Source organism: Delphinapterus leucas, chromosome 6, assembly GCF_059928025.1.
Source record: "Delphinapterus leucas isolate spDelLeu-1000000601 "Yukka" chromosome 6, BTC_Dleu_Yukka2, whole genome shotgun sequence".
NCBI lineage: Eukaryota > Metazoa > Chordata > Mammalia > Artiodactyla > Monodontidae > Delphinapterus > Delphinapterus leucas.
In genome coordinates, this window is record NC_143134.1 from 10,283,022 (window position 1) to 10,296,196 (window position 13,175).

At 41.7% G+C, this 13,175-nt stretch overlaps 1 protein-coding gene across 14 annotated transcripts in view; it reads left to right on the top strand.

The window, feature by feature from the left end:
* The window catches only part of CLCN3 (Cl-/H+ antiporter 3), a 91,134-nt gene that overhangs the window by 26,109 nt on the left and 51,850 nt on the right, over positions 1–13,175 (top strand). Inside the window, exon 1 of one of the 14 annotated variants that reach the window (XM_022594869.3) lies at positions 34–9,124. The exons of 12 other annotated variants lie outside the window; for them this stretch is intronic. In XM_022594869.3, the coding sequence (XP_022450577.1) occupies positions 9,046–9,124 (79 nt within the window). In that variant the 5' untranslated portion in view covers positions 34–9,045. Of the gene's footprint in view, positions 1–33; positions 9,125–13,175 lie in introns of those variants that run through there. One more of the 14 variants, XM_022594871.3, reaches the window with a different exon arrangement.

The following is a 13,175-nucleotide window of genomic DNA, read 5'->3' on the forward strand; positions in this document are numbered from 1 at the left end:
AGGGAGGGTGGAGTGGGGGCCCTGGGAGTTCAGGTACAGGTGGGGGACCCTCAGGGAGGAAGGAGTTAGGAGCTAGAGGCGGGAGGGGCTGAGGCTGAAGAGGTAGTTAAGCGAGGTTGAAATCCTGCATTTTAAGGTTTGGGCACTTTTTCCTAAAGAGTGATGGGGGAGTAATATGTTAGTAATTTTAGAAGATTATTCGGCTGCCTTGTGAGCAGGTGGGTTGGAAGGTAGTGAGAGCAGGGAGGTAAGTGTGGTAGGTCAAAGGGAGGTGATGGTTCTCTGACGGGCAGAGTGACAGATGCAGAGCAGACGGATTCAGTATAGCTTCTGAGGTGAAATCAGGCAGACGTGCTGATTGTTTGGATGTGGTTTGGGGGGTGAAAGGAGAGTTAAGTGTTCTGTATTCCTAGCGCATGAAGCTGGTAATGCCATGTATGAGGCGGGACCTTTTTCAGTTAATATTAAAAGCATTGCCTTATGTACAAAAGCTTACCTTAATAATTTTTAATGGTTGCATAATATTTGAATACATGAATGTATTCTAAATTCCTAGCAAAAGTTACTGGGAGGAAGGCATTTATTAATATCTGTTTATGTGTAGTGAATACAGTGGTTTGCAAATGGATGGTAGGATTGTCGCTAAAGACTAAATGCTGCTAGACAGTTGGAGCTGGTCGCTTCCTGTGAATAAGAATAATGAAGTTCTTTGATGTCAGCTGCAGGTAGAAAACATTAATAAAGTAAGCCAAGAGTAATCTTTTAGTGAACTCAGTTCCTTGCATGGAGATTTGTAAGCAAAAACAAATTGCTGATAGGGTAAAGTTGTGGTATAGCTCAGAAATCCAAGAAATGTATTCTGAGTTAGGATAATCTGACTTTGCTACAGGTTTTCAGAGGTTACGTTTGTTCATGATGTCATCAGTAGGTGACAAGTTGATTTTAGTTTCATCGGGCATCTACCTATGACATTGGTGGCATGGTTCTAATGAGTGAGACATTTGGCTCTAAAGTTGAATTTGGCAACATAAATTCAACCCTTTAAAAAACATGAAATGGTTACATTGTGAATCCTCAGTAAAGGGTTTTTTAGAAATTCTTAAAATCAAATTAATAAAACACTGCCACTACCATTTAATGGTTATCTGTCAGCAGAAGGTCAAAACTCTTTCAAACAGTCTACTCAGAATTATTTTTAGAAATGAGCAAATAATTCTAGGGTTCATCTAATACTTATTCTGAGCAATGTTCTTAATACATATGACACCCTTCACATTCTGTTGACAACTACCTTGTAAACATTTTCTGCACCTGTATTTCCTACTTAATGTGTGTGGAGTAGGGGACTTCGCAAATTTGTGTGCTTGGATAAGGGTTAGGTCACACATTTAGGGAGAACGAACCCATACTAAGTTTATGAAGTGCTGTAATTCAAGATGTTACTAATGAACTAGGAAAAAGAACTTGGTATTGTAAAGTGGTGCCTTGGTGAAATTAGCCTAAAATACCAATGGAAAGCCGATCAAATACTGGTTGGATATCCTCAGGAAGGTCATTGGAAAGAAGTGAGCTTAGTTTTGATTTTCATATATAGAGCCTGAGGATTTGTACCTCAAATGTCACCTGTAATGGTTGTCTTGCTCCACAAAAAGAAGCCCATAGAAAGTTAACTAAAATTACTCAGTCAGTGAATAATTGTTTGGTACATGTACTCTATCCCTCTTACCCTAATGTCATGATGTAATGAATTGACTTTGTTCCTGTGCACGTAGAGCGTTACTTATGAACTGTTCTTGGGAGAATTGAGAAAATAGTCAGTTAAATCCCGTTTTGTGTTGTGGTTCCAGTTAAAAATTTCAGTTGAAAAAGGCTTCAGGAGTTATGAACTAAGCCTATAAAATCATCAGCTGAAGTAAATACATAAAATCGTAGGGAGTCTGTGGACCTGTTTAAACAGTTCTAAAACACTGTCATTTAGAGGAAGTTCTTTGGAAGAATCTGTGCTTAGAACAAGTGAAAGTCAGTGTAGATACTTATGAACCTGTTATCTGTAACTGATTGACACTGTAAATAAGATTTGACTAGAGGGGTTTAGGATAGGGAAGAAAAAAAGAATAATAAATCCACACTAAATGTTAGCAGAATTAGAGATATTTAGGATAAATTTCTAACTTTTCAGACTTTTGAATTGTGAGGTATAACACACATCAGAAAAATGCGTAAAGCATACTTCTGCAGCTTAATGAATTATTATAAGGCAAGCACCTTTGCAACCCACTCAGGTTAAGAAAATAAAGGATTACTGTACTCCAGAAGCTTGCTGATCACAACCCCTTCCCTTTCCCTAGACATAAATACTGTTTTCTCTTTGTCTAGTCACTTTTTTTAACTTTACTTTATGGTTTGAGCATCTAAGTATGCATCAATGGGATTATAATTTAGCTTTGCCCTGTTTTTGAAGGTTAAATAAATGGAATCATACGGTAAATTTTTTTTCCTTGCTTTTTTAAAAAAATTAATTTATTTATTTTTGGCTGTGTTGGGTCTTTGTTGCTGCGCTCAGGCTTTCTCTAGTTGCGGCGAGTGGGGACTACTCTGCGGTGTGCGGGCTTCTCATTGCGGTGGCTTCTCTTGTTGCGGAGCACGGGCTCTAGGCATGTGGACTTCAGTAGTTGCGGCACATGGGCTCAGTAGTTGTGGCTCGTAGGCTCTAGAACGCAGGCTCAGTAGTTGTGGTGCTTGGGCTTAGTTGCTCTGCAGCATGTGGGATCTTCCTGGACCAGGGCTCGAACCCGTGTCCCCTGCATTGGCAGGCACATTCTTAACCACTGCACCACCAGGGAAGCCCTGTTTCTTGCTTTTATGCAGCATGATTTTGAAGAATCTTCTTTGCTGCAAGTAGTAGCGTTTATGATGTTGCTCTAGACTATATCATTCTTTTTTATAAATACACCACAGTATACCTACTCATTTTACTACTGATGGATCTTTGAGTTCTTAACAGCTTTTGGTGGGTACAGACAGTGCTATTTTGAATACTATCCATGTATCCTAGTGGGTATGTGCACAAATTTAATTGGTCTGGGTGTGAACCTGTTGGGTTGTAGGCTATGTTCTCCATGGTGGTGTTCTACTTTACACTCAGGTAAGCATGTATGAGGGCTTCCCTGGCTCCACATTCACCGACCACTTGATGATGTCCGACTTTTAAGTTTGTCCATCTGCTGGCTAGGTTATGGATTCTGATTGTGGTTTTAATTTGCATTTCCTTGGTAGCCAAAGAGATTCAGCATCTTGTCATGCTGATGAGCCGTTTGAAAAACTTTTTGAAGTACCTATTCAAGTCATTTGTTGATTTTTCTATTGCCATATCTGTCTTAGAGGTATGTAAAAGTTATTTATTTCCTATAAACAAGCTTTTTGTTAAATGTGTTGTAAATATCTTTTATTCTGTGGGTGGTATTTCACTCACTGTCTTGGTCTGTTTGGGCTGCTATAACAAAAATACCACAGACTGGGTAGCTTCAACAACAGACATTGATTTCTCACAGTTCTAGAGGCCGGGAGTCTAAGATTGAGGCACTGGCTGACTCCATGTCTGGTGAGAAGGAGCTGCTTCTGGTTCATAGTCTGCCATCTTTTTCTGTGTCCTCTAGGGAGCTCTTTGGGGTTTCTGTTATAAGGGCACTAACCCTATTCACGAGGGCTCCACCCTCATGATCCAGTCACCTCCAAATACCACTACATTGGGGATTCAATATATAAAATTTTTAGTTTTCAATATATAAATTTTGGTGGGGGCTTCCCTGGGGGCGCAGTGGTTGAGAGTCCACCTGCCGATGGAGGGGACACGGGTTCGTGCCCCGGTCAGGGAAGATCCCACATGCCGCGGAGCAGCTGGGCCCGTGAGCCATGGCCGCTGAGCCTGCGCTCTGCGACGGGAGAGGCCACAGCAGTGAGAGGCCCGCGTACCGCCAAAAATAAATAAATAAATAAATTTTGGTGGGATACAAACATTCAGTCTGTAACATTCTCCTAATGGACAGACTGTGAACAGATGTTCTTAATTGTAATGTGGTCCTGTGTCATAATCTTTTGTGTTACGGCTAATGCTTTTTGTCATTAGAAAAATTTCCCTACCCTGAGGTCATGAAGATATTTTTCCCTATTATTTTGTAAGAGCTTTATTTGCCTCTCATATTCAAGTCTATAACCATCTGAGTGATTTTTGTGGGTGTGTATGGATAAGGGTGTATTTAATTTTTTTTTTTCATGGAGGTAGCCCGTGGTACCAATGCTACTTACTAAAAAAACCATTTTCTTACCCACTCTTTTATAGAGCCACCTCTGATATATATCAAGGGTCATATGTAAAGGAGGGTCTATTTCTAGACCCCCTATTCTGTACTGTTGGTTATTTTTCTAGCTTTATGTCAAAAGCACTCTGTTTTAATCACTCGAACTTTATAAACAGTGTCTGGTAAAGCAAGTCCTCTCACCTTGTCTTTAAGAGTGTCTTAATTATTCCTGGGCCTTTTCATTTCCATGTAAATTTTAGCTGAGTTTGTCACAGAAACTCCTGTTGGGGTTTTGTTTTGTTTTTAAATTGAAGTATAGTTGATTTACAGTATTGTGTTACTGTTTTTTTTTTTTTTTTTTCCTGCGGTACGCGGGCCTCTCACTGTTGTGGCTTCTCCAGTTGCGGAGCACAGGCTCTGGACGCGCAGGCTCAGTGGCCATGGCTCACGGGCCCAGCCGCTCCGCAGCATGTGGGATCTTCCCAGACCCGGGCATGAACCTGTGTCCCCTGCATCGGCAGGCGGACTCTCAACCACTACGCCACCAGGGAAGCCCTGCAAGTCTTTTTTTAAAGGAATTAAAAAAAAAAAAAAAAAAAAGGGAGCATGCAAATCCTAACCCAAAGAACATTGAGCCAAGTTCTGCATTGGGGTCTGTTTTAACTACTCTTCAGCTCTGGGTTGCTGTTTTTCTATATATATAGCATTATGTATGTCTAAAAGATAATAATTCTTTTAAAGGCTATTACATCTAAAAAATAAATAATTCCTTGTAATCAATGATCTTGTCTATTTCACATTTCCCCAATTGTTTCATAAAAAATTGTACATTGAAACTGGTTGATATATCTTTTAAATCCTTAAAAAAAATTCTATAGGGCTCCCCTTCCCTTTTTTTTTTCTTACTGTGTATTTGTTGAAGAAACGAACAAATCAGGTCATTTGTTTCCCATTTTGAGTTTTCCTGATTGTGTTCCTGAGCTGTCATTTAACATGTTTCTCTGTTTCCTGTATTTCCTGTAAATTGGTAGTTAGATCTAAAGATAAAAAACATTTTTGTTTTTTATTTTTTAAGCACTTCTGATGTTGTAGATTTCTTGGATCATGTGGGTTCAGAGGGGCTTGAAGGTTGAATGTTACATATAGTTATGTATGTGTAGTTATAGTGCATGGTTATAATCATATAATCATGCCCTGTGCCTCCCTGATTGTCACACCTCCAGAATCCCACATCAGTTTGAGGTTAGAATGGAGGGTGTATTTGGAAGTAGAAGTACCTCCCCCTTTTGAAATTCTAAGTCCTTTTTTATGCAGAGGTTCTGTCCCGCGTGTGGACTAAAAAAAAAAAACAAAAAACCGCAGTGTGAGAGTTGTGAGTTAATTTTATTTGGGGCAAAATGAGGACTATAGCCCGGGAGACAGCATTTCAGAGAGCTCTGAGAAAGTGCTCCGAAGAGGCTGGGGTCAAGGTCAGTATATATGTGATTGTGGCGAACGGGGAGTACATGCAGTCAAGCACGTATTTTTTGCAGAAGGTTTCTGCTAGTCACGAGGAGCAGACGTCACCAAGAAAGATTTTAGTGCTTTTCTAGATACGAGGAGATGCAAGAATTGGGCTCATAAAATCTTTTCCTAAATATATCTATCTGAAGACCTGTTCTGCCTGTTTTCCCCAGAGCCCAGAGTGCCTGCCTCCTTCCTGCTCTCCACCCTGAACTCCTCTCAGGGGGTGCGGAAGGTCAGCAGCTGCAGCGGGTCAGGATTTGATCCTTGTAGAGGTAGATGGCAAGTGCCAATTTGTAGGTGACATGAGCATTCCCCTGCCCTGCACCACAGCCGTGCCTAGGAGTTCTTGAATGTGTCTTCTGCTCTCTTTAACTGTAATTCAGCTTCTTAGTCTGATAATACCTAATCTGTGTCGAAGTCCTCTTCGGCCACACCTTCCAGTTTACCTCTTCCCTTTCTAAAGTGTAACTGGAAAGCACCTTAGCCTGAATAATAATTCTTTTACTTTAGGAGAAAGTGGCAGCCATGGACCCCATAAGCATGAGAAATGTGTTCGTTTCTGCAGTTTTTTTAATTTTCAGATTTATCATTACAAAAGTAATCATTTATTTCAAAATTAAGTAATTGTTTAAAATTTTTAAACAATGTAGAACTTTATATAAAGTGAAAACTGAATGTACCATCATCCTCCCCACTTCCACTTCATTCCTTCCTCAGTGATAATTGTTAAGTTTGGTATATCTCATTTGAAACTTAACTCTATACAGGTACATGACATATTATATATACATGCATACATATACAAATGTTTTGTTCTTTAAAAATATTCAAAACTTTTTACTTATGCTACAAAACTTTTATCTATGCAACACTGTCAATGTATTTTATAGGGGAGGTATTCTTCCCCTTCTAGTTAGTGTTAGCTAGCTATCATTTTCATTTTTCCTGTATGACCAAGTTGTAAATCAGGAAAAACAGGTTAAGAGAGTGCCTACAAATTACCCAGAAAACTTGTAGATAGCTTTTCATTTTATAAAAAGGCACGGTAGAGGGCTTGCGTGGTGGCGCAGTGGTTGAGAGTCCGCCTGCCGATGCAGGGGACACGGGTTCGTGCCCCGGTCCGGGAAGATTGCACATGCTGCGGATCAGCTGGGCCCGTGAGCCATGGCCGCTGAGCCTGCGCGTCCGGAGCCTGTGCTCCGCAACGGGAGAGGCCACAACAGTGAGAGGCCCACGTACCGCCAAAAAAAAAAAAAAAAAAAGGCATGGTAGGATGTAAGTAGTATAAAAATTAAATTATTTATAAATGCCATATAGCATATATTTTTTAAAAGTCTTATGCTAGTAGAACTTAATACACCAAAGTACCAAAAAGGACCAAATTTATACTTAATTTAGCAAAGTTAGTTCTTTGTTTAAAAGTTCGCTTTCCTTGTTTAAAAAAATCATTTCGGGGCTTCCCTGGTGGCGCAGTGGTTGGGAGTCCGCCTGCCGATGCAGGGGACACGGGTTCGTGGCCCGGTCCGGGAAGATACCACATGCCGCGGAGCGGCTGGGCCCGTGAGCCATGGCCGCTGAGCCTGCGCGTCCGGAGCCTGTGCTCCGCAGCGGGAGAGGCCCCAGCAGTGGAGGCCCGCGTACCAACAACAACAACAACAAAAAATCATTTCGGGTGGTTGGGGGCTCGGACGGGACAGGGTCGTGCCAGGGCCGGGGGGGAGGGTGGAGTTGCTGGGCTCTGACGCCTTTCTCCATGCAGAAAAAGGAAAAAAATCATTTCCAAGAAAATTGGAAAAATACAGAAAATGGAAGGAGAAAGCCACCCATGGTCATTTCATAAATGTTAATAGCCAGAATCAGAATTAGATGGAATAGTCCTATGGCAGTAACTAGTCTATATTCCTTTCCCAGAACCTTTTCTCCCAAATCCCAGGTGGGATTTTATAAGAAAGTATGTCTTTCTGAGGTTCAAACTTTTTGAAATATAAAAACTTTATTTAATCTAAGTTTTAAAAAGTTCCCAAATAACTAAGATGTACTAGACGAATAGAATTTCTCTCTTTACTGCCATCTGAGTCCTCTCTTGCCTTCTCTTGCCCCCAATTCTCATATAAAATCATTGAATTGGAGTAGACCTTAGGGTTGGCTCATTCAGTACTTAGGAAAACAAATTTTACAAAGCCTCTGAGTCCTGTGGAACTGCTTCTAATGAATAGCACAGTTTTGATTAGTGGCATCGTCCCGCCATAGCTATTTCAGAAGGAGAATCTCCTATTGTAATCACCTGAGAGGCAGCTGTAAAAGTTTGAACTCAGCTTAAATGAGCATCAGCTTTTTTTTTCTTTTGGTTGGAATGACAGTTTGAAACAAAGAGTTCCTTTATTTCTGAATTTCATAAAATGTCTAGCAAAGAGACAGAGTGCACTTTGAGACATATTTCACTAAAAGCCTTTTTATTTTATTTATTTTTTAGCACAACAAAAATCTTTGTGAGGTAGGAAAAGAAGTCAGGAGAGAGGAAATCTCCCACCCAGTACATACATCTCTTTTTGCAGTTTCACAACTAGCCAAGTTATTTACTTAGGATGTTAACGTTTCTTTCTCCTCAAACCTGGAATGTCTTACTAGCCAGTTCCTTGAAGGAAGGAAATAAGAGGCTGCTGAAGGGGATTAGTACCGATCCAGTTACTGAAATTTTGAATCCACAGTAGAAGTCCGCATTAGTACATTTCAGATAATTAGGAATAGGCTTTTAAACCTAAGTTTCCTGAAGCCTTTGGTATCTTCTAGGTCTTTATGATTCACGTGACGTTACCACCTACAAATTAGTATATTTTTACTGTAAAATCACAAGGCCTTATTAGTGTCGCTCGCATGTATCTCCATTAGGAGTGAAAAGGTTCATGCGTTTTGGACACGCAGAATTTCCGTTCACAGCTCTCTGTTGGAAACCGAGAAGTACGGTTTCTGTCGCCGTCCTGTGGTTGCCCCCTTGCTGTGGAAGCTGTTTGGTCTGTCACCCCCGGGCTTAGTCACCGTCACACGTAGCAGGGCCTGCTTGATGGGGAGGCGAGCCCGTCGCTCTGGCAACCGTGGCACCTTGGTGACGTCAGCCCGCGGGGCTGCGCGCGCCGACCGGTCGGGCATGGCGGTTGCCCAGCCTGCTGCGGCGGGGCTGCGGGGCGCGCGCGGGTGGTGAGCTCGCGAGCTTTCCCTCCGCTGTTTCTTGCGGACCTCCGCCATGGACGCCGCCTCCGACCCCTACCTGCCCTACGACGGGGGAGGAGACTGCATCCCCCTGCGGGAGCTGCACAGGCGAGGTAATGCGGGCGGGCGGCGGGGCTGCTCCCGGGCCGAGGGTTCGAGGGTTTTGGAGGGTCCCGGTCCGGCTGTTCCCTGCGTGCGCATCGCGGCCGCCGTCACAGCGCGCCCCGGTCCTGCTGGGTGGCGCGGGCAGTGGCGCTTCTCCACCTTACTTTACACCGCGAAATCCGGTGCGTGTCCCGGTGCCATTGGATTTCAGCTGCTGCCGGTTACCGTGGAGCCCCTGCACCCTAACGTCAATTCCTAGGAGAAGCTCTTACCTGCCTTTTAGAACACTTTCAAATGGCAGTAGAGAGGAACACTTTTATACGAATATTTTTATTTAGCATGCATTCAGCTGATTAACTACATTGTCTTCCACAGGTATCTGGTAAAAATTTATATGATAAAAACATATGGGATCATTTTTACACATCAGAAAAAATAAGAGTCAGCAGTTCGTAAAAGCCAGAAAAGCGCCCAGCATTCATTTAAGTCTTTCGGCAGGCACTGCCAGAAATGGTTACATGTTAATTAAACTGCCCTTTTTTTCATTTTTCTTAAACTGATTATTCTGAAAATAGACTGGCAGTTCTAGAAGAAAAACTGAACCTCAAGAAAAATCTCTTAGCTAGATGACTTCATTTATGAACCACATTAGTTTGAATTTCCTGCATGATATTATGAACTCCTTTTGTGAGCAGGGAAGTCATGATTTTCCTGAGCATATTTAGCCTCTTATTTAAAACATAGTTTGTATTCTGATAACACCTTTCTTTAGTATTAAGTTCCATTAGGATGAAAAATGGTAATATGTTTAACAGATACTTATTGGTTGGCTTGTGTCTTCTAGACAATATTTTAGGCTCTGAACAGTTGTAACATTATATATCCCATAGTATTCTGTTGTTAGCAAAAGCGTGCTTTTCAGATTTTGAGAAAAACTATATGAAGATCATGTTATATATTGTGCTTTCTCTTAGTTACCTTTTTAGTAAAATATACATATATATGTATATATAAATTATTTTAGAACATTTGGGGAAATACCTAAAAGCATAAAGAAGAAAATTAAATTTTCTCATAATCTTAGCACCTAGAATTGTTGGGTTTGTTTGTTTTTCCAGCTCTAATGTGTTCCTGTGCTTTCCTTTTTTTGTGTGTTCCCATCATGCCTTTTCTGGTAGGGATTTCTTTAAACAGGAAGCAACCTGAATGAATGGTGACTGTTCAGATGTCACAGTATTTGCTAATCAGTAATTAAACTGTGTTTTCTTTGAGCTGTTTCAACCTCCGTTTGTTGATTTATAACAAACCAGAAGACCTGGGGTTGGGAAATTTAAATTCCCAGTGTTAGCCGTGGCAATCTTTGACATGACTTGGCATACGGACCCCACGTCTGTATAAGGTGTGCAAGTAATAAGAAGTAAGCCAAAGCTTATGTGCGAGTAGGCATGGTTCCTGGTTTGATTATTACTAAACTAGAAGCTTTTGGCTTCTATTATATTTTCACAAATAGTCCTTTAGGAACCTTGCTTAAGGTCTAAGTCAGTCCCACTCTTGGCAGCTCAGACGGGTTCCTTATCCCTTGACAAGACCTTCCTCAGCCAACCTAAGCGGTTTTGTTTGAGAGTAACACTGTGTCTTTGTAGTACAGGTCAGTTGGTTATTAGGCTCACTTGACTGTTCTGTAGCATCCTAGCATCTGTAGGTAAGAGGTTATTTGTGTTCCATAATTTATGACCTTTTCTGGCCATGGGTCAAAACAAAGGAACTGGAGATGTGGAGACAAGCAGTTAACATGAATCAAGAAAAAGAATCAGCTTCTCTGTAAGGACAAAATTGCAATGACTAGAAATATCTCTTGGGACTGGAAAAGAGCGAAGAGGCAGATAACCCAAGTATAAAATTGTAAAGGATATCAGTGAAGGAAATAGACTGTTTACTGAATCCCTGAGTGCTAGAGTTAGGAATTACCTTTGTGGATAAATTAAAGTTAATGCTCCTTGTCCAGGCAAGATGGTAAATATGACAGTTCCCACTTGAGTAATACAGAAACTAGAAATGGATGTAGATTAAAAAGAGAATTAAGGCTTCCCTGGTGGCACAATGGTTAAGAATCCACCTGCCAATGCAGGGGACACGGGTTCGAGCCCTGGTCCGGGAAGATCCCACGTGCCATGGAGCAACTAAGCCCGTGTGCCACAACTACTGAGCCTGCGCTCTAGAGCCCGCAAGCCACAACTACTGAATCCCGCATGCCTAGAGCCCGTGCTCCACAACAAGAGAAGCCACCACAATGAGAAGCCTGTGCACCGCAACGAAGAGCAGCCTCTGCTCACCGCAACTAGAGAAAGCCTGCACGCAGCAATGGAGACCCAGTACAGCCAAAAATAAATAAATAAAATAAGTAAATTTATTGAAAAAAATAGAATTAGTTAATATATTGTTGATGGATTAGAAATTAATATGACATTTTAGAATAGTTATTTTTGGGAGTAAATTTCCTGTCAGACACTATTAAGTTCTTTCATAAAATATCTCTTCCATTTTCATCGGGGGGGGGGGAAGAAAACCTTTGGTTTATTTGCATTATTAGTTTTATACTTTGACTTTTTTCCTTATTTGTTCATGAAGTTTAGGTAGTTTGGAGGTTGAATTCTTTTTTATCCTAACAGGCCCTTATAAGTGCATTTGATCTTTGGGACTTTTAGCATTATTTGAATATTGTTTCCTTTGAAGTTTGTGTTGAGCTCTCTTGTGTGTATAAGGCACTCTCAGGTGCTGTGGAGAACTGGTGGGAGTAGTAATGGTGATATTAATAAAAGTTAATACCTACACTGTTCTAATAAGTGCTTTACGTGTGTCAGCTCATTGATGTGTAACAAATTATTTTAATCCCTGTCACAGACTGTGAAGTAGGAACGGTTATAATCCCCATTTTCCTGTTGACAAAACTGAGATAAAGAAATGTTCAAGGGGCTTCCCTGGTGGCGCAGTGGTTGAGAGTCCGCCTGCCGATGCAGGACACACGGGTTCGTGCCCCGGTCCGGGAAGATCCCACGTGCCGCGGAGCGGCTGGGCCCGTGAGCCATGGCCGCTGAGCCTGCGCGTCCGGAGCCTGTGCTCCGCAACGGGAGAGGCCACAGCAGTGAGAGGCCCGCGTACCGCAAAAAAAAAAAAAAAAAAAAGAAAGACATGTTCAAGAAGCGTCAGGATTCGGTGCAGATGGTGAGACAGTCTGATGGTGGAGACACACTGCTTTTGCACTGTGTGTGTCCCTGTGATAACTTGGCATGTGCAGTCTGGTAGGAGCGTAAGAAGGCTTCCCAGGTTTACAGACAAACAAACAGAACCCCAAGGAAGCTAATTTCTCGTGAATGGTACAGACTGCATGTTCTGTGAGTCTGTTTTGGGGGGGTGGGGGGGGGTGGATACCAGTCTTCTTTTGACAAGTGTTATCAAAGTCGGCCGAGTTTCCATGTCCACAGGGGATTTGATACGCGTTCCTGGTGGGGAGGATAGGCTAGTAAGTGCTCTGATGGGACCAAGTGCCTAGTATGTTGTTCCCTGATTAGTTTTGTTGTGTCACTGGGTCGGCTAAAGGGGTCCTTTAGGAAGGTAGAAGAGTGCCAGATCCCAGAGGAACTTGAATGCTAGACTATACTGGTCTTAGACCACAAGAGGTGTGGCTTTCTTTCTGAAATAAAGTTTGAGGTTTTTTTTTTTAATTTATTAAAAAATTTTTTTTTGTTGCACCGAGCAGCTTGCGGGTTCTTAGTTCTCTGACCAGGGAATGAACCTGGGCCCAGAGCAGTGAAAGCGCTGAGTCCTAACCACTGGACCACCAGGGAATTCCCAAGGTTTTTTTTGTTTTGTTTTGTTTTTTAAAGCTTCTACGTGAAATCATTTCTTGACATCCATTAGCTCAGACATATATTTAAGTAAAGCTTTTTTCTTCCTATTATAATAGATGAATTTGTTCATTTTTATTCCCTCCTGAAAGTATCAGTACTTAGCATTTTTTGCATGTTATTTGAAAATCCAGGTGTTAGATTCTTATTGCCA